General features: G+C 39.2%; 1 protein-coding gene across 4 annotated transcripts in view; it reads right to left on the bottom strand.

The window, feature by feature from the left end:
• Positions 1–22,016, bottom strand: part of afap1 (actin filament associated protein 1) — a 93,575-nt gene that overhangs the window by 8,787 nt on the left and 62,772 nt on the right. For 2 of the 4 annotated variants that reach the window (XM_087837787.1, XM_087837785.1), the window contains exons 4-13: positions 14,295–14,403; positions 13,935–14,146; positions 13,666–13,845; positions 9,500–9,586; positions 8,438–8,513; positions 3,639–3,791; positions 2,620–2,831; positions 1,972–2,117; positions 1,576–1,690; positions 559–798 (exon numbers count right to left, since the gene is read on the bottom strand). In XM_087837787.1, coding sequence (XP_087693913.1) covers positions 559–798; positions 1,576–1,690; positions 1,972–2,117; positions 2,620–2,831; positions 3,639–3,791; positions 8,438–8,513; positions 9,500–9,586; positions 13,666–13,845; positions 13,935–14,146; positions 14,295–14,403 — 1,530 coding nt within the window. The remainder of the gene's footprint in view (positions 1–558; positions 799–1,575; positions 1,691–1,971; positions 2,118–2,619; positions 2,832–3,638; positions 3,792–8,437; positions 8,514–9,499; positions 9,587–13,665; positions 13,846–13,934; positions 14,147–14,294; positions 14,404–22,016) is intronic. The other 2 variants (XM_087837786.1, XM_087837788.1) reach the window with 2 other exon arrangements.

The following is a 22,016-nucleotide window of genomic DNA, read 5'->3' as shown; positions in this document are numbered from 1 at the left end:
GTTACAAACACTTTTATTATTTCATTAATTTTCCTACACTGGACTACTGTAATTCAGTTATCACTTTGTTCTAAAAGTTTCACAAAAAGTCTAAGCTGATCCAGAATTATGCAGCCAGATCACTAACTGGGACTGGAAAGAGAGACTATATTTCTCCCATATTAGCTTCTTTTTATTCCTTCCTTTTAAATTCAGAATTGAATTTAAATCCTTCTCTTGCATTATCAGACATATCTAAACGACTGCACCTTATTATCCTAACAGATCACAGGAGACAGTTTCCTTTTCAGCTTCAGGAGACAGGCATCATCTCTACTTTTGTTGTTTGGTGTTCATAATGACACAGGAAGAAAATCAGCAAACAAACTCCAGTTCACACTAGTTTCATGTTGGCCTATTAAATACATAAACATAAGAGATCACTAAGTAAACAAACAGCGAAGGAGAATTAAAAACACTAAAAGTTAAGAGGAGGTTAAAACAAACCCTGAATTGTTAGACAGTTAATATGCAGAAATGCAAAAAGAAACGAAGGTTATGCAGCAGAGTGTTAGTCACCTGAGCGGAGTCTTTAGTTTTAGAATCAGCAGACAGGAACTTAGAGGAGATTTTAGAAACAGGGGTTTTGTAGTGACAAGCAGAAGAAGATGCAGCAGTAGAAGAAGAAGCCTTGGGAGAACAGCTGGTGACTAGCTTGGGTGAGGGCATGTTCTCATAGAGCTCAGTGTTTTCATAGTGCAATTCCTCTTTCCGCTGGCGCCCCCCTGTGCTGGGAGTGGAGTACTGCATCTCTGGGTCCTTGGGTTAGACCAGGTGAGCATGCAATAAGCAGAAGATTTAAGAATAAGGAGATGCCATAAAGGGGGTGGGGGGGGGGAATAAGGAGAACAGAAAGGAAGAAGATGATAGCAGCATTACTGCAGTATGTGAAATTAAAGAGCAATTGCTTTGACTTAACAAATTTAGTTTAGCTTCCCAAAATGGAGAGTACTGCTCCACGACTGAAAACATATTTAATGTTTCCTCTTTTTAATTGTTGATGAGCTTTTATCCAAGTCCTATAACGTTAAATCACAGGTTACTCTTTACTCCTTTATTATAGCATCTTTTATGAATAAACAATGTTATATTCTCTGTCTGCTTGTCTTTATTAGTTTTATATCATTATTATCATGCAACAGTGTAATTTTGCTCTTCTTTGGGTGCAGACAGACTCAGCCCTCAGGTTTATATGTAAATCTGTCAGGAGGTCAATGAGTGCAGAAGGTAAAAGCTGTGGTATGCAAGGGGCCCGAGCACCATTATTGCAAATAGCAAAGTACATACCATTACTTGGTCTAATTTGATTTTAGGAAAGAAAAAGATTTTTATCATGCAGGCTCACTGGAACTTCTGAAAGTGTCATAACAAAAATGACACATTTTCCAATAATATGTTAATGATATGCAAAAAATGAAAAGCAAAGAAAGAATCAGCCAAGAGTTTGTAAGCAAACTAGAGGGTGCTGAAGTGAATTATCTCACACTTTTTTCATTGCAGTACATATGCAACATCAGCAAGCAGTTGTGTCCTTACCATTCCATTTATGGGCACATCATCATAGTGTAGTGCCATACCAGTGGGGCAGGCATAGCCACTGACTGGGTTGTCCAGATATGGGTTAGGAGACACGGCACGCTTACTGGTGAAACTAAACATAAAACATCACGATTGAGGCTTAAATATACAGTGCCCTTCATATATCTTCATTACCTGCGATTTTTGTATCTCTTAGTCTACAAAATAGTACAAACTATTGTATAAAAACAGGAAAATGAAAAAAGCCAGACATACTACGTTTCAACATATGAGTCATTGTGAGCTAATGAAATAAGAAATAAAACACATTAAGCACTAATTCTTTAAGAGTTCTTCCAGGTATTAACCAGAGAGAAAAAGATTCATGTGAAATGATGTGGATGCATCTCTCACCAGAAAGACTGTTTGGCAAGCTGGATGACGTTAGCAGTGGTCTCAACATCAATGTAGTCATAGTGCAAGGTGGCTGGGTCTGTGGTAGATCCAGTCTCAGCTAGCAAAACCCCCAACCAGCGACCCATCTCCTCAGAGGAGGAGGCCTGAAGGCAAAAGTCAGAGTTACAGAATATGCAATCCCGCCAGTGTCTGTGAAGAGTTAAATGTTTAAAAAGAGAGAAGGTTTATGATTTAGTGAAGGAGGACAGTAGAAACAGGGTGAGATGGAGGCAAATGATCCCCTAAAAAGACCAGCCAAAACAAGAAGAGGATCCTTATAAACTTTAAATTCCTTATTATTATTATCTGTTTAAATGAAGATAATAATAATTGGATTGTTTAAGGATAGCGTGCAGACTATGTGAGGAAATAGAATCAAAACAAACTGGATGGCAAATGGAGGAAGTTTGTGAAGACCAACAACATTAAACACAAAAATCACTGTGGGTGGAGGAGATATTGAGCACTCGAGAGGAAGATAAAAAATAAGGAGCAATATTTTCCTGCACCAGCTTAAGTGTGATTTAGTGGTGTTTGAGGCATTTCTAATTCCCTCAACAAAGTTTTTTTTCTATGAAAATCTCTCAAGTATGTAATCAAACTCACCTCCAGTACGGCCACTTCTTGGCTGTTACGAAGGAGGCGGAAGGCAAAGGGGTGTTTGTGATCAAGGCCGGGGCTGACCTCACAGCCTCGGAGGGGCAGTGAGGCTATGTGGCTCTTCAGGTCATCCCGGTCCTTGTGAAGGAGCAGCTGGTTGTCCTTGAGGCGGCACCAGCGCTCCCTCCAGCGGTTATTAGAGAGAACATTCAGGTAGCCTGTCAGAGCAAACACAGTCAAGAGGATACCATCTGAAAGAAGCCGTTACAGTGACAATATTTTTACAGGCCTGTCTAGTTGGGAGACATTTTAGTCGTACCTATTTGAGCCTAAATGAAGGAAATAATAAGACATAAAAGGCATTTCTATTTGTTTGTCCATCACTGGTCCTTATTGCACACAATGGGGTTAGCATGGACCCTTGAGTACATGGGTACTTCAGCATCTAGCTAGTGCTACTAGCTACTCAACAAATATCAGCAAACACACAAACTGTTTCTGGGCAGTTTGTCACACATTGTGTTTGGTAGCTAAAGGTACAACTGCTATATTTCCCAGGGAGAGAAAAAATGAGAGATAACTTCACTTTGAGATGGAGAAAGATGTAAGAAAGAACACAAGACGGTGGGGTTACACTATCCTACTAATCTAAAAATGCCAAGAAACACAACAAAAACAGGATGTCCAGAAACATGCACTTCTAAATGAATTTTTAAAAAAAACTTTTAGAATCGTTGTTTTATAATACATCTGAAAGCATAAGGAAATCAAAGCAACCTGTCTGAACTGTTTACTTTCAGGACCCTAACATAGCAATCTTAAGAAAAAACTTCCTAGAAGTGAGTTGCACCACTCAGCAGCCATTCTGAAACGCCTCTGGCATTACTTTGAAACATTTTCTTAATTAACCAAAATTCCAAAGATTCATTGGGACATAAATGCATTTATAGACCGGTCAATCAATCAAGATCCATATAAAAGCCATACTTCTACCATGTCAGGATTATTGCGTCTCTCTCTCTTACCACATGTAGGTACGTCTTCTTCAGCTGATGATGTCTGTTCATCTGTGGAGGGCTTCTTCTTTCCAAGTCCAATGATCTTAGTGATTTTCTTACTTGCTCCCTTCCCCACAGTGCCAGTCTTCTGCTCCGACTTTGTATTTTTCTTTCCTTTTCCTGAGAGAACATTTTGAAATTAATTCCTTTTTTACACTGAAGAGTAAATTAGTAAAAAGAACTCTAACAATCCTTGCTGAAGGACTCCTGCAAGCTATGAGGCAATCTATGATCTTGATCTCAGCACAGGAAAATACCAAGAGAGATGTTGATTCAGTTATGTTTGGATGCTTTTGTAATAATGTAAAAAAGAAGAGAAACCTTAGATTCTACTATAAACAACGCCGAGTTCCGAACGGGTTTAATCAGACCCTTGTGTTCAAAAAAAGCAATGTTGGAGAATTAAACTCATTTCAAAATCCCAACATTCCCTCTGGTCTGAGTGTTCTGATTTGAGCTGCCCTAGTTTCTATTCAAATAGCAAAAGAGAGTTGAATGACTGTGCACATTCTGCTGGAAAGAGGGCTAACGGTGAAAAAAAAGGTCATGAGAGGCTATGTCTGAGTCGCTCTGTCTGTGTAAGGAAAATAGCTTCTGCTTGACTCTCTTGCTTTGCTGATACTCTGGTCTGTGATGTATCTGAATGAGTGTAAAAGAGAGAGAGAGAATATAAGAAAGACAAAAGAAAGATGTGTGTTTTAATGTGTTTGTATCTCTACACTAGAAAGGAAAAAAAACTTGACTTTTGACCTCTCTCTACTGTCAGACATCGAAGTAAAACAGACAGTGGAGAACAAGCGGGGGAGGGAAATATAAAGCATTCCCCTTCACTTATGTCATAGCCAACGTCTGGACTGACTCTAAACACACATGTGTACACAGAGATCTGTATAATCACTGAGGCTAGTTTGCACTTGCACTTGCACACACACACACACACCCATTAATACTTAACAGGAATCAGCACCTGGCTGCTAAAAACAATGAATAGCAGTCCAAACTGATATGATATAATGACAGCAACTCCCTGTGTTAACTTCCTCTTTGCAGTCAAAAATTCCTGATTTGGCATTTTTCCCACATTGCATTTTCCTCCCCGAATGCAAGATAACAATTACCATGGCAACTGTCTTAATTAAACAGTAAGCTGTCTGCAGTCAATTTAAGATGCAGGGTCTTTCTTGCAATAACAAAAGAATACAAAGACACAATGCAGGGCTGAGGTGGAGCGTAGACACACAGTTGTAAAAGTAATTTTAAAAAAAACTCTGATCAGGCTAATTTAATTCCAGTAAATCAGCTTTTTTTGTTACCTGCCATGGAAAGAATGTGGCTGATTAAGATTAAGAGAGTTCTTGGACTGAATAAGAGAAGGAGCAAAGGATGAGAACTACTAACTATTTTTTGGCAATTATTACAGCTGATGATGTTGCTGTGACGATACTGCATGATAAATATATGTGAATTCTGCTCCAATCAGTCAGAGAAAAACCACATCCAAAACTTCCTGAAGTCTTTAAACATGGTGTGCAATAAATTTTGGTGTGACAGAAGTCACATTAATAGTCGCTAATGTTCCCTCTAAGCTGCGCACGTGCGCAATTGCGCACTGCTGGCACGGTCTTTGCGCACAGAAAATCTGCGTTGCGCACAAAAAAAATCTAACCTGAATTGAAATTAAAATTAATACTTTAACAATTCTGTTTTGCAGTGTTAGTCAGTAAGTGACTGGCTGCTCCCGTATGGGATTAGAACGATCCCACCTTATACCATAGTCCAGCCAATATTGTGATTCACGTTCGTATACGCAGCCAATCAACGTCGCTGACAGGCTATGACAGCGTCCTTATGTGCCGACACCGGCGTTTTAACTAGCAAAGCGGCGTGGCTGATGTGGAGTGAAGCCACGTTAATGACAACGTGTACAACGATTGGAGATGTGAGCAGGACAGACGGAACAATTGACGGAAAAAGTGTGGACTTTACACCAGTTTTTAAATTGTGTTGATAGGCCACGTAAAACTAGAGTTTTGATAAAAATATCTGCAATGTTTGGTTTCCTTGCTGAATGCTATCATTGTTTATATTTACTGCAGGAAGAAACGGTAAAAAAGGCGTTTTATAAGGAAAAAGGCTCGAAAGCACTCTCCGTATATGAGCAAAAACAAACTCCACCCCCCTCTCGCTTTCCTATTCGTCCAAAAAAAGTACCATGTCGACCAATCAAAAAATGGTATGGCAACATGGCATCTAGTTGTTAAGAAGCGGGGGTGGAGGGGGGGGATTTTAGGAGTGACGGCGGTGTTTTGAGATGTGAGAGATTTGAGATGTTTAGCTCAAATCTTGTGTAGTTAGTGTGTAGTGTAGTCAATATATTTGTTGTGTGTGTCAGAACAGTGAGGCGACTGCTGAATGTTACAGGTGTTACAGGAGTGTTACATCTGCTGTTGTCAGGCCTGCAGGTATCAGGCTGTTGTTCTCCTTTATCTCATAGTGGACATAAATTATTTTTTGGAGTGGCACAAATAATTTGTGTGGCATCAAATTTGATGCAGAACAGCTGATTGTTCTGTAAATAGTTTGAAATGTTTATTTTAAAATGCATTGGCTGCATTTAAAAAAATAGCTGCAAAAAACTTTGTTTGCCAAACTGAGTTACTTTTTTGAGGAGTAACTATATAATTATTTGCCCAACATTGGCCATTATATCCTGTATTTTGCAGACAGAGAGTTACAGGACTCTCTCCCAGACCACACACTCATACTCATAATACAAGTCAGAGCTTTATAAAAAAAAGAAAAAGAAAGTTGTGTTTTCGAAGTTGGAGTTCAAGTCATTTTTACTTCCAATAGTGTTAACATACTACACAGGCCAATGGCTAGATTTTTTTTTACATTTTCATTGTAAATGGGCTGAAGCAGTTTAAAAGTAGTCTAACATAAATGTAAATGCTGTAATTTGATTATTTTAATAAACCATGTAACTTGGATGGATTAGATGCTGGCGTGACCACAGTGCACACGTCTGATGTCGCTCACAGTGGTCCAGGGGACCGCTCAGGGAGTTTGTGTGTTCGCTCAGACACATGAAAAATTAGAGGGAACATTGATAGTCGCTGAATTATTTTCTCACAATGTTGGTTCTAAAACTATGTTATGCACTTTACTACTGTTGGAGTGGAAGTGGATTCATTTTTCTTCCCTCTTTCTGGGTTAGTATCGTGGACAAATCTACCATGACACCATCGTGGTGTTTTGAAACCAGAATGAGGCGTTGATCTGACCCTGACGCCACATGCTAATTTTTACTAGCAATTTTTCAATCATAGGTCATTAACCAATGACCATATAATGAATAGTGCCCCTTTATGGCTCTTACAATGACCAGATTGATCAAATAAATGCTGTTTTCAATCTGACCCAAATTGAGTGACTGAGTCCATAAACTCACCAGGAAAGGAGATCACAGGACCAGGTTGAAATAATAGCAACTTATTTATAAGCAGGGCTGAGGACCTATATTCTAAATTTGAGTAAATGTAGGGCAGCAAAGGAAAAGCTGTGCTAAAACAGTCAGACAGAGAGAGAGATCTTTTTTTATTATTAATGGAACGCTAATGTTTACTATATAGCAAATTATCACAGAGTCAGTAACAGCATGTAGGTCTTTGGGATCCAATTCAATGGGATCCAATTGATTCTAACCACCACAAAGCGTACTTCATTGTTCAAAGATGCACTCTTTTTTCAGTACACATCACCCCAGATCTCATAATTTCATGGAAGCAACACAGAAAAATGTCTTGCACAACCAAATCTTTTCAAATCTCGAAACCCAATTGGTTGTTAGACTTTAAATCAACTGCTGGTGGGAAATCTGTTTCAGATACAATTCTGGAAAAATTAACCAATCTAAACAGAGCAAAAAAAATAAGAGTGTTAAATTTGACAATCCAAATAACTGAGCTGACAAGTAAAATGAGTTTTCTCTCCCAGAAGAATTTTGCCAGCTGAGAAAACACACGGTAAATAATCTGAGAATATTTCAACGGTATCTCTTTGTTTTGGCTTTTAGTTGAGTGAGGAAAGACCATCCCCATGTAAAAGCATGTTAAATAAATCCAAATGCTCATTCTTCAGCCTTCAATAAAGGCTGACCTTTCCACAGCTTGCGGAGATTCCTCTCTGAATTATGAGGGAGATTACGTGAGAAAGACAGCCATTCAGCCTGAGAACAATTCTTTACAGTTCCAAGAAACACCAGTTTTAATAACTCCTGTCCCTCACTGAATTTTATTATTGATGTTGTACTGTGCCATGGGGCTATGATTAAAGGTACTATGTGAATGCAATGTGATCGGAATGGCACTATGAAAACAAGCTTTTAGCTCAATCACACAGTCTTCATTAGATTGTTCATCTGTCATGGATCTGTTGACATGCAAGCTCAAAGCTGATTTTATTTAATCTATGTCATCCAGATGAAAATATACTTTCTGTTTGGCACCATAAAGGGCAACAACTGGTCTTCATTCACCTTGACCAGATGGGATGGAAAGATCCAGAATTGCAGTTGTTGTAGTTGTTGTTACTCATAACACAGAGTCCTTGTTCTGTTAATCCAAAATTAACTAGAAATCCTTATTTTCTCTTTATCAGACATGAATTTTCTCATGAAAGATTGTTCAGACCTTTTTGTTTTAAGCACAAACTAAAATGGATGAAAATTATTCATTTCTGGTAGCAACTGTCGCTGTGACTCTCACCTTGGTCCTTGCAGTCGCTGTGACCGTTCTCATGGGTTGCTTCCCCATCTGAGCTTGGCCTGTCACACGATGTCTTCTGGAGGCAGGACAACCACAGAGAGAAAAAGAAGAAGAAAGAAAAGAATGGGTGTACAGGAAGGTACATAGTGAACAAAACTGTACTTTCCTGAGGACAGGCAAGTCAAGAAGGCATTAACGCACAAACACAGCTAATTACACTGCAGTAACATCTGCAACATGTTACAGATGAATAATTAGGCTGGGCTTACGTTTGCCATGCCAAGTTGGAAGAGGTTTGTCAGGCACACATATATGTGCCGAGTGCAGTTTGTCTACAGTGAGTTTACCTGCTTTTTCCCATGAAAGCCAAATTTCCTGTCTGTGCCATATAGAAGTAAATGTTTTTAGACACCGACTTAAAATATACTGTGATTTTGTTTTATTGCACTAAGAAAATACAAGGTTATGTCTACAAGAATACATTCATCTAAGGAGTTTTAGAACCAAATAATCTATTATTGACGTTTGAAAATTTATTGGCTAAGGCCAATAGCCTTATGTCATCTTTCTCCTTCCTGTGTTCATTGGAAAGGCAGTAGTGTGTCAACAGAAAAAAAAGAAAATTGCTCATAAGAAGCAAGTGTCTGCTTCAAAAAACAGTAACAAATCCTGGTTTAACAGATTAAGTACGTGTAACCTTTTATTGACACTGGAAGCACATTTTATTAAACTAAACTGGTGTTAATTACAGTGGGAAGACAGATATTTGATTCAAAACACTGCTGTTCCATGAAGTTATCTATTGCACAAATAATAGTAAGCCAAGGCTAATAAATTAAGGTACCATCTGAATGACATCACACACAATATATATATATATATATATATATATATATATATATATATATATATATATATATATATATATATGTTTATTTAGTGTGTTCCTGACAGAAAATACACTTCCCACACCTGCTAAGACTTAAGCAACACTTAATAACAAAATACAACATTTGCTGTTAAAATGAGTATCATCTATCAGTGTGAGTGTGTTCTGTTTACCTTTTCCAGTTCAGGTTTATGCACTGGAGATCCAGATCCAACTCCATCCAAATCTATGCTCCCATTAACACACACCTCTCTCATCACCTAGGAACACCACAAGGAAATACGCCATTAGCTAACGTGGCTGCCATTCACATTAAACAAGTCCACAGTCACACATTTGATTGCCGCTGTGGGAGATCAGATGCCGCCATCTCTACCGGCTCCTGACTGCTGATCATACCATGTGGGTGGATTCCTAATTTAAAAATCCTAAAATATTTCCTCGCTGAATTGCCACATGATTAAGAAGCTCATTCCTTCAGTCTAGAAGGTTTGACTGGGGTAATGCAGGCCACATGTATGGTGAACTCTCTCACATCTCATCATGCTACTGAATCACAGCCAAGGGAGCAACAAGCAGTGCATGAACTGCAGGAGGGAGAGCATGCATGCATGTGGTGTGTGGCAGTAGTTGGTGGTGGGGTGGGGGTTGGCAGGTCTGTAACACACATGAGACACAAAGACTTTGCCTGCATTCATGGAATCCATACACAATAAGGTCCAGTAGGGGTGAATGAGATCTGCAGAGCTGTGAATAGGGCGCCAGCGTGCTTTACCATGACCTCATTGGATGTCTGACCTGGCAACCCACCATGGGATCTGGCAATCCCAGACATGTGGCAGTGACAGAGAGTGCAGATGAACAGTGGGTATAGCAAAATGAGATTTCAGTTGAACCGCTGTGTGCGCAAGTTGGCTAATGCACTCCCTGACACACATGCAGACACACACACACACACACACAAACTCCCACTCGTCTGAACCATCTCTGGCTGCGCAGGGCTCCTCAACTCATTGGTTTTGGCTTGGAAGGAGCATAACTGGGTTTCGTGGGGGAAATGACAGGCTGTGGCTCCATGGGTTTGGCTCTGAGAGCAGCTAAGAGGCCAGAGAATGGGATAGACAGCAACATCATGTCTATCTTTCTTTCGGAGAGCTTTTGCTGCCATGCCAGTGTACTACGTAGGTCTGATAATGCACTACAAATCAAAAAGAGGAGGAGGTGGTGAGACTGGAGGCTATAACTATGGGTGCTGAAACACAACTTGCAATAAAAAAGAAAATAGTGCTGACTGATGACTTGTTGCTCATTGCTTGTTCACCTCCTTGCAGTGCACATTTTGCAATTTTATGGTCTAAAAACAGCATAATTTCTTTACAGATGAAGCAAATTGAAGCACTTAATAGACGTGAAACCCATTCTTTACAATGTCTGTAAACCTACAAATGGCTGTCCCTTCATGACCCTGGTTCTCTTCCTGTTAAAAGGGATTTGAAAAACGTTTTCTGTCTGTCTGTTTGTTTGTTTGTTTGTCTGGCAAAAGATAAAAGAAAAAAATGATATAATCAACCAACACAAACCTTTTGTTTTCTGAGTGATTGACTTTTGGCAGCACTTATCCAATTGATGCCAAAAAAAACAACCTAAAAATAAACTAATCTGTCTGTCTCAGGGTTTGTTTGGTTTTTTTGGGGGTTTTTTACAATTCATTGAGGCCTATTTTAAAGGCTCATGCTGGAATAGTTGCATTGCAGCTCAAGCTATAAATGTATTGTAAATGCTTATCTTGAAAGTGATGAAGGCATTGCCATGCACAGGACAACCATACACTGTCAAGGAGTTTGCACAAGAGGTTGGACTGTAATGGAAACTTGAGTAGATAAGCTGTGACTAACAGTGCACATTCCACTTACTTCCCCCAAAATTTATGCAGGCAAAGAAAAGAAAAGAGAAGTTAGTCAGTCAGCAAGACAAAGAAATGAGGTCAGACTATATCAGCAGGCAAAGATGAAGACAAAGAAGGAGTTGGGGCGTGGGGAATCTATACAATTAAAAAACACTGAAAAGGAAAATGAAGCGATGACACAATATGGACATGTGTGCTCCATAAACACATCGTTAGCCTACAGGGTCTGGGAGACTCATTATTGTAAACTATGGGCTTTGGAAAGCCTCAGGTACTCTCCCAGCTTTCCCTTCACCCTGCTTTCTTTCATTTCTTTCCTCTCCTTCGATTGTGGAGCAAAGCAGGGCTGCTCCTTCTGTTGAATCTGATGACTTCTATTTCACATGCCTTCACCTTTAACATACTGTTGGCCAGTGGGGGGAAAATATCCAAATAAATTTGAACTTTTTTGATTCAGATCGATAATATTCAAGACTGTTACTGAAGCTCAATGTCTCTCTGGGTAAAAGATGAGCTTGTGAGAGGTGGACAAAAAACACAAAGCTCAAGAGACAAAAATAAATTTAAGGGGGAACAACGAATACTTAAAATATCCAAAAACAGTCTCAATTACTATTTTTTCCTTCTTCTTTTAATAAGCTGTCCTGTCCAGCAGTTTTAGTAAGTTGAATCGTAGTCTGCATGTTCAGTTGTGGCAACCACAAAGAGACAAAGAGGGAGGGGGGCAGCAGACACACTGGGACATACCCACTTTGTGTGACTTGATGCCACTCTTACACACCCCACAGCTGAAGGGAACACAGACCAGCCAAGGAACGTAACACTGCATGTGCCACTTGGCAATTTCAGCCAACTGGATGTAACAAAGCCAACTGTAGTGGCATGACGAACTACATGTGCATCAATTAAGTAAACAAAAAAACACCAGAGCAATTGCTAGAGTTACAAAATACCTGCCACGGCACTATCAGTTCAATTTGTTTCCACAATCCCGACACCTGACTAAATATGTGTCCAGACCCAGTTTCTCCAAGCAACAATTAGAGCACTCATTACCATCATTCGGATGGTTGAGGGATTTGTATATTTTCATGGGTCTGGTTGAAACCGCCTGCAGATACTTCAGCCCCCCGATGAGGTTACCTGCACCAGCCAATCAATAAACAACATCTAATTACCATGCGGAGCAAGTAATTGAATCAAGAAGAAAAAATCCAAACTGTTTGGGTCTTTGTTTCCTGACTGAAATAAACATGCTACAGCTGAAACTTCCAGAGAAAGACCAAAAGGAAACACTGCATATAGTAAGACTGGTGTTTCCATCAGTACATGGGGAAAATATGCTTGAGGGATTGTTTTCTTAACAAGGAGGAAAACAAGAAGACAAATCACACATTCAAGTTTAAAAGTCCACTGGAACTGCTGGAGGCCACAAATGTTTATAAAAAATATCATCACACAAATGCGCTAGGAGGCATCTTAAAATAGCACACGATAGGTTGTTGAGAAACCATAAATTTCAGGAGATACATATGACATCTGAAGGGAGCAGAGATGAAGAATGGGGGGTGGGGGTTTCCTTTTAAAACAAAAAGACCAGATGACACCCACCATCAATGTAACTGAAACAGACAGAGCACAGAGGTGCTCTCCAACAACAAATGGTTGCAGGGATAGAAAAGCAGTACCGGAGCTTATTTGATGTCAGCGGGGCGGGTTTGTTTTGTGGACTTGTTGAGCTGCCAGAAGGAAAGATCAGAGAGTGAAAGAGAAGACAGGGGAAGGAAGGGGGGGGGGGGAGTCTGTGAGAGAGAAGCAGAAGAAAGGACTCAGAGGACTGCAAACCAAACATCTCCACATGAGAGAGAAACCAGCTGAACCACCTGTTCACAACAAACCAGTCATACAATACGAGGAAAAGGCCCATCCTGAGGAAGGAGGCCAAGACAGTTACACCCTTTATTCTTTAAAAGTAACTTGAACCCACTCTCTAAAACATGTGAAAGCAACTTAAAGGCTGATCCCAAGATATTTTAGATGTTCAGCAATCAAGTAAAGCTAGTAAAGCCCCAAGAAAAGCTAGTATGCTGCACTGGTGTTCTTGTCAGCTTCAAAGTTGGGCCACACAGAATGTTCTTTATCTACTGATTAACTCTTTACCCCTTAAAAGCCTACCAGGCATAACCTTTGAAGTTCTCTTCTCAACTGAGTTGTTGGAGTAGAAAAAAAAAAGACTGTGTGTGCACCCTTGAAAAATCCGGAAACTATTCTAATGGTCATCAAACCACAACTTTATTGATACATATCAATAAAGATGTCAAAGCTCGTCATTATTGGTACAAATCCCATCTTTATGGGGAAAAGAGTTCAAACAAACACCGTCTCTATTCAGTGTGATGGTAAAAGCATTAGTTTTGAGATTTATTGTTGTACCTTAAGCCACTCCTCGGCCTGTTCTTTGCTCTGCACAGCCAGCACCAGGGCGTCTGCACCTTGGTGGACAATCTTTAGTTCGTGCTTCTTTTTCTTGCCATCTTTAGGGATGTGTGTGATGCTGCACACTGACAGGTTCAGCTCCATTTGGGGAGTGTGGTCTTTGGAGGATTTGTAACACTGCATGGAGAGAAAGATTCTGTTTGTAGTGCAGTTTATGCTCACCATTTGTACGTACACAGACAGTAACATGCCTGAGTGTTTCTCACCAGCAGTTTGTTGTCTTTGATGACACAGAGGAGTTTGGTCCACTGGCCGAAGCGTTTCTTGCGCAGCAGGAATGCACAAATCCGGGCGTCCTTCACGAGGTCCATGGACGCTTCCTCAGAGGGCCACTGGTGACGCATCTTCTGGCTCTTCCCATCCTCCTCTTCCTCATCGTACGACTCATAGGAACTGCTCATGGCATCCGAGTCATAGTCTGAGAGGGCATGAATAGACTGCCCATTATTTTATATTCAAATCAGGTAACGCAAAAACTTGGGACACACTCACTTTTTTCTTCAGAAGTCTGTAACATAACTACTGTTATATGATTGATGTGTTTTATATATTAGCTTATCACTTACTGGAGGTGATGTATTCTGGAGCCTTTCCAGGACCTAAAGGAACCGCTTCCTCATAGTAGCCTTCTGGAAGAGATGAGCTGGGCAGGGGAGGGGGCCCGCTATTTGGAGTCTGCAGAGTGAACACAGGTTTCCTCTACTTTTAATAATGAAACTTCAAATGACATTTTAGCTGCTTTGAAACATGGCACTGAACGGATCCGGTTTAGAACCTTCAATCATTTCAGCACTTGCAATTCAACTGACAAAACAACAGCCCTCTACATTAACACTCACCAGGCACATCAATTGCTTTCATTGATGACGCCTGGCTCTTCTGTGCAGAGATGTTTTTTCAAACAAAAATGCTATACACTATTCCTGGGATTATTTCCTTTATTTCCTCTCATCATCAATAATGAGAGGAGATAAAACACCAGTTTTACATTCAAATGTATCAATATTTTCATAAATCCTCATTCATACAAAACTCTACCCATCATGCCTCAAACACAAAGGGGAATTAAGGATACCAGCCATGATCTTTTGTCTTCAGTCTTTAAAGGTGGTGACGATAATTCAAAATGATTAATCTCCCCATCTGCCTTTAATCACTGTCAGAACTACAAAAAGGAAGTAATTAGCTGCTGTAACATGAAGAAGGAGATATTCTTCTGGTCCAAGACAACTTAAAGGAAGCCATTAACAATGTTATCAGTGCAGCATTGAGCCTACTTCATTACTAAGTGTCACTTAATAGACACTGACAGAGCAAAACAGAGGCACAGTGGTTGCCTTTGTTTTGCTGAGGAGTCTTTTACTTTTCAGGTCAAAATCAGAAAATATTAGGTAGAAAGACGAGACAATATAATTAGACAGTGTCTGAAAGAGAAAACAAGAAAGTGTCAGTTAAAGAAATCAAATCCGAAGTTGTGTTAAAGACACTAAAAATGGGTGAAATTATACCAACAGAAAGGTACTGACATAATTCCACAATGATTAACTGTGGTCTTAAATGAAGTTAAAATATTTTCATGCTATTATACTGCAGAGCTCATGAGCAGTGAAGCTGAAGGGTGGGGGTGAGACGTGCTTTGTTTGGACGTGTTCTCTTTGGCACTGCACAGTCCTACAAATCTAGTCAACAGGGTGAGGGATCAACTGCGCAGCCTGACGTGATCCATCTTGGCTGAGTCACACTTCTCAGACATTTCACCTCGTACTAAAACAGCACTGTGGCTACAAACATCAAATCTGATAATGTGGTTTAACACTGGAACAAATAGCTTAGCGGCCGGCATACGTCAATGTACATATATTTTTTCCATTGCTGTGGAGTTGGGAGTTTTTGAAAGTTCCCCATGGAGTGCTACGACTTCTGTGGAACAGCTTTTTGATGAGTGTGTCCTTGTTGTGTTTAATGGATTCTGAGGTTCTCTATTTTGATGTTGGTGATGTCACATAAGTAGTAATATAGATGTTTTCATAAAGCTTTAAAAACATAACCCTTCTTTTAAATAACTAATATGACCCAGCTGAGTGTAGCATAGCTTATTAATGTTTCTTCTAGAGCCTCAGTTTAATAAGCAGCCTACACAGAATACAAGCCAGAGAAACTCAAAGTGCATGACATGTTGTCAAGTTGTAAAGACCTTATAAGGCCACACTCTAAGCGTCCCTGAAAGCACTTTTAAAAAAGACCAAGCCCGGCTGCTATGGCTGCACACTTATGGAAAACCTCTTTGATTTCCCTTTTTATTTTCTTTACTGATGGTATTGCCGATTTTCCAGTTATAGATGGGAGAAACATCATAAGTGCAGTCTAAGTCTACGTGCTATGGGCCATAGGTTACAGCCGGCCCAATCAGGTGTCAGTGCTGCATTGATGTAAGCACCCATTACTGTAGCAACCTGGGACATAAAAAGGATTTGGCTCATGCTCTCAACTTCTTCAAAGCACAGAAAGTGTGTGTCACTACAACATGACAGTGCACTGTCCAACATCACAGCGTTGGTCATAATTATGGCATTTCTGTAATGAAAGAGCACTATTGAATTTTGGTTGTACATGTCTATTAGTGAATTAAGATGCCAAGAAAAAGCCAATCTGTTATGAGTATCCTGCTCGTCATTTTTATATTCTAGTATCTCTAGTGTTGAGTGGAGAGGAAAGCTGGGAGGGAGTGGGGAAGAGTTGTAGCAAAGGGGCTCGACTTGGACTTAAACCTGGGCTGTTCCGATTTTTTTTTCCTTTCTGTGGTAAGACAGTGGAAATGGTGACTCAAACATACAAACACACACATATATGCTAAAAGTCACTCACTGAAGCCAAAGTATAAACTTGTGTGATGGTCTGTATCTCCATAGCAAGCTAAAATATTAGTCAAATAATCCCTTCTAAAATGCTCCAAAAGGATCCAACAGATACAGGTAGTTATAAAAATAACTTTTTAGCCCATTCGGGTTTGTTATGAAGGGGAGGAAGTACAACATCACTTTTGTACCAGGGTGTAAATATGCTTTTCACTGCTGCAAAGATAGGCATTTTAACATCGGAGTCTATGGAAATTGACTGAAGCCAGCCTCAAAAGGCACCTCAAAGGACTGCAGTTTTTGCCACTTTCACGTAGGCTTAATTTGTTTTTAACCTAAAGGTTACCACTTGGTAAAGAAAAACAGCTGGGATCAAAGCTGATATGAAAAATACTAACAGAGTACAAGAAAAAGAATAAAACAGGTGAAGGACAAGCACCATGTGATCTGTTGAGTCCAGAAATCCAAAAATCCAGATTCTCCATTAACCATGAGACAGTGCCAAGAAATGTTACTGTAAGTGGCGAGAGGTCATTTTTAAATGAAAGATGAGAACATTTAAGATACACTAAAATGAGATAAGGGATAATGAAATAAGTTTAAATTAAAAGGTCAAAGGCTACATCTTTCATGCATTTTTGAATTATACTTTTGTGAGTATTTTGTGGTTTATGGTGGAAGGAATGCAATTAAAATACCGACTGAGGTGACCACACATAAGAATTGCATTTTGCTTAGTGGTGTCAATGCTCGTAAAACGTCTAACATGTCACTAACACTGAAAACATAATATTGGCGAAATTCTTATGTTAATAACTGAGCCAAGCCAACTCTTCATCCCTGAATCATGAGAAGAAATAAGACAATTTGGGTCGAAAAGATGAAATATAAACACTTAAAAACAAAATAATCAATTATAAATTATTCAAAGTTCTGGGACCTGACACTTTCATTCATGAGGTTTTCCTTTCTCAAGCCAAACCACAGTTCCCCATCCACCTGTTCATGTTCAGATGAAAAAATATCCAGTTTGTGTTGTCTGAAATTCATTTTTGTTGAGAAAACCAAGTTTCCTTTTCTTCACCCCAAACACACCCTCATCCTCACCCCCTAATCCTTGTTGTTCATCCTCCCCACGTCTCCTTTTTCATCTATAAGTCAAGTGTCTGGCTGGGCCTCTAGCAGAAATCTTATTGCATCTCCTCTGGGGAAACAGCAGTTTGGTGAACTCACTTTTTGGCATGGATGTGCTGCCCTGTTAAACGCCAGCAACACTAGCGTTCTCCACCCTAGCCCAGCCCTAAAAAAACAAAGGAAAAAAATGTCTCCCTGGAGAAGAAGACAGAAAGAAAAGAAAGGCAGAGAAAGAAAAAGAATGAAAGCACTCTGCCCAGACAGTCTAACAACAGGGAATAATATATGGTTTAGAAACTTGACTTGTTTATGCTGGTGGAGAAAGACTTTTGATATGGAAACTGCAGCGCCATATCTCACATCACAATAACTTCCTTTTAAAGACCCTTGAGCAGCAATAACACCATTAATAATCACACAGAAGTCGATTGTTTGGCTAAGCATTTTGCCTGAGTGCAGTATTACACCAGCGAGAATGTGACCCCATGACACTGCAGCAACTCCAAGCTTGGAGGTGAAGAAAGAGCATTAGCACACATGAAACACACAAACGCACACACGTGTACAAATATACACCTGTGCACTTACACAAGTCACAGCACAACATCTTAGCTGTATCACACAAATGACCTAAAGCTTAACTACACTGCAATACAGGAGCATAATGAAGAAGAGCTGACTGTTGTCACAATGTATATAACCCATCTGTTAACCATAAACAAATGAAAAACACACACACTCCATGTTCACATGGAGTGTGTGTGTTTTTTAGTGTGTTTATTTAAATGTTTAATCTTGAGTTCTTAGTTCTAGTTCCTCTTTAAATTAGATTTTTCCCTCTATTTTCCCAATAGAAAGTTTATTTTTGTGCCTTTGTTTCTCTCTTTAGGTATTGTTGCTTACTTCCTTATCTTACTTTGTTAGTTGTTTTTCTGTATATTCAGTTTTACTTCCTGTGATTTGGTTGATCATTTGCATCTGTGTTTTATTTCTTCCCAACTGTGTCTAATTCCCATTATCCCTCAGTGTGTTAACAAAAAAATCCCTTTTAACAGGAAGAAACCTCCATCTGCCGTGACCGGTTGGGGAGAGAGAAGGAAGACAGGATAAAGACATGCTGTGGAAGAGAGACATAGATTAATGTCAAAAGAATGAGCAGAATGTTTTAATTTGCTGTTTCAGAATTTGTATGTTTTAATACTTTGTTCTAATGTGCTGTTGCGTCTATTTTACACCAGTGGAATTGCAGCAATTAGAACACAGTTGAATCAATCAAATTAACATCCCCCTGATCTGACAACAAACTAAAGGAATTTCCACATCTCCTTTATTAGTAGACAGTATTAGGATGTTTATAGTGATGTATACAGTAATGTATTCAGTTTAAGGGTTCAGAACGCTAATATGCATTCTGAAGTAAGCCGTGTGCCCTCACCAATAAAATAATTATAAGGAAGAAAATGTTTATTTTACCCCTCTCTGTGTGATTAATCACCAGTTTTTCTGCAGCACTAGACTCGTCTTATTTGCAGTGTTGCATTTTGCTGTTTTTTATAGACCTAATTACTATTTTATCATCATCTGATGAGCTTCTTCAGTCTCAGCTGACTGCAGGTTTTAAAATATATATTTTTTCATTAAAAAAAATCAACTTGTCAAAAAGTAGGGAGACTTGGAAACAGCCAAAATTGATAATAATTTAATTTACAAAGCTAAAACAATGTCTGAATAAATTGTTTATGAGTACTTGAGTCATTTGTATCCCTTAATCACCAAATCATAGGAATGAATTGATGTTTATGGAGTGTTGCTTTAATTTCCGTGTATGCCTGTGTGTCATGTTATTTCACCTTTTTCTTAGTATAGAGGTGACCACAGTTTGGGGAGGAAATAGCTCACGAGTCACATACATGCACCAGTTACCCAGCTCATGCTGCTTGTGTGGGTGGACAACACAAAGGCCCTGATTTCCACTCCAGCAGTTGTTGTTTGCCACTACCAAGTCGCTTACATTTTCATAGTCAGAGCTATTATAGTTTTGCATTTTTATTTATTTTTATGTTAGTTTGAATTCTTTTTTTTTTTTTTTTTTAAATCATTTTGGTTTCCACACAAAGTTGTGAAATGAAAGAAAAGACAAAAAACCAAAGTTACTGATTGTGTGAAAAGCACAATCACTATTACCAGTAATTTTCATTATTTTCATCATTTTCAGTATTTCTATACTTATTTTTATACTTACACTTTATATATTTATACTTTCTTAGTGTTGCTTATACTTTATATTGCAAAGAACTCCCAATTTGCTTAAAGCAATTATATTAAAATTGTAAAGGGAGTTTTCATGACCCATCATGGCCTACATCAGTTCATGTCCATGGATGTGGATCCGAAATACCAGAATTCCAGTCATAATGTGTAATTAGATAGTGGTAAAGAAGTCCTGACCTTGGTTTGGAGACTTTGAGTGGGAGGTTTGTCTGCTGCTCAGGCACTGACCTGAAACTCACATCTAAACATTTATGCCAAGTATCCATTTTTGCTCTGAGTAGGAGGACTGGACCTGAATAATGTTTCTGCCATGCTGCCAGCAGGACACTGGAATGGATAAACTGAGTGGACATACGAAAGCAACTCCCTTAGGAAAGGATCTGGAAAGGGAAAACTGCAGTAGTAGCTACAGGTTTTGACAGTGACACCCCTATCAAAACTGAATTTTGTTTTATTGGCTAATAAAGGCCTGAAACATAAGAAATATTTATGTTTGTTCATCAGTATATCATAGAAACAGATTGAGAAATGTTTATGAAAAACAAAATTTGAGCCACTGCCAAAACGTTTGGCCATGATGGCAAAAAAGATTTGAGAGAACAGTTTCACAATTCTAAAGAAGCCGTGGCTTTGTCATTAATTGAAAGAATTAATTGAATATACCCAGAAAACTGAAATAAAATGTTCCTTTAATCTTCTCCAAAGATTTTTCTAAGTGACTTGACTTCCTGGAGAACTTCCAAACTCTCACTGTGTCATCATTACAAAAAATATTCCAAAGCACTAGAAATATCTGGTTCTTGAGAATGCTAAAGTACAGGCCTGGGTAGAGTGTTAGTATATCATTTACCCAAGACAGTGTTTTTTTGTGTGTGTGTGTGTGTGTGTGTGTGGGGGGGGGGGGGCTGATGATTTGACTGAATTTGAAAAAAAAACATTAAAAAAAAAGAAGTTTATCCAACTCTGATGGGTATTCAATGTTTCAGTGTTTACTTGCAGTCCAAGTCCACTTCATAAAACATACACACTTCAAACCTAAAGGTAACAGAAATACAAAGACTTTGGTAACCATAGTTTGGCGGACATTTAAAACCAAAAAAGATTTATTTGAAGCTGAATACATGATTATTCCAGCTTTATTTATCCACAGACTCCTGCCCTGATTTCAATGTCTCTGTAATCTACATTTACTGAAGCAGTCTTACCAAGCACACCTATAACATTTTGAAAGATTATGAAACCTTAATGCAGCACCGTAGCCCTGTTGCCTCACAGCAAGACGGCCCTGAGTTCAATTCCCTCATCAGACTTGGGTTTTTCTGTGTGGAGTTTGCATGAGAACTCTCAGTGTACTCTGGCTTCTTCCCACATTCCAAAAACATGCAGTTGTTGGGGTTAGATTAATTGTTAACTCTAAACTGTCTATAGGTGCGAATGGTTGTCTGTCTCTATGTGTTAACCCTGCGACACACTGGTGACCTGTCCAGGTGTACCCTTCCTTTTGCCCCAAGACAGGCTGGATAGGCGCCAGCCCCCCGGGACCCTGAAGAGGATAAGCGACAGAAGATGGATGAAACATTATGTTCAAAGTTTGAACTATTGTCACTTAAGATAAAATTCACCAATAGATGGGACAAAATGTGGACACTTGCATACACCTTTTCCACCATATATTCTTTGAAGCTTGGGCATGTGATCAAGTTAAAAATTCACGCCAGACTGCAAGCAAGGTCACAAATATAAAACTTTGTTGTCCTAGTTAACCATCAGCCTCAGGCTGATCCTGTATGCCTCACCTTTGTCTCAAAGTAACCCTCAAATCATTAGCTTTTAAAAAATTGCATTTTAAAGCTCAATGTCAAATCAAAAAACAACTATTCTAACTGAATTAAGTTCAATTTCTCTTCTTCATGTTTGCATCTAAACAACAGGAGCTCAGTTATTCACATACAGTATGTCTGTTAATGCATCTGGGTTATCAATTTGAGTTTTGTGAGAAACCAACCACAGCATACATTATGGTGGCTA

Source organism: Neolamprologus brichardi, chromosome 3 (genome assembly GCF_056152115.1).
Source record: "Neolamprologus brichardi isolate AB-2024 chromosome 3, ASM5615211v1, whole genome shotgun sequence".
Classification (NCBI taxonomy): Eukaryota; Metazoa; Chordata; class Actinopteri; order Cichliformes; family Cichlidae; genus Neolamprologus; species Neolamprologus brichardi.
This window is presented reverse-complemented; position numbering and strand designations above follow the sequence as displayed.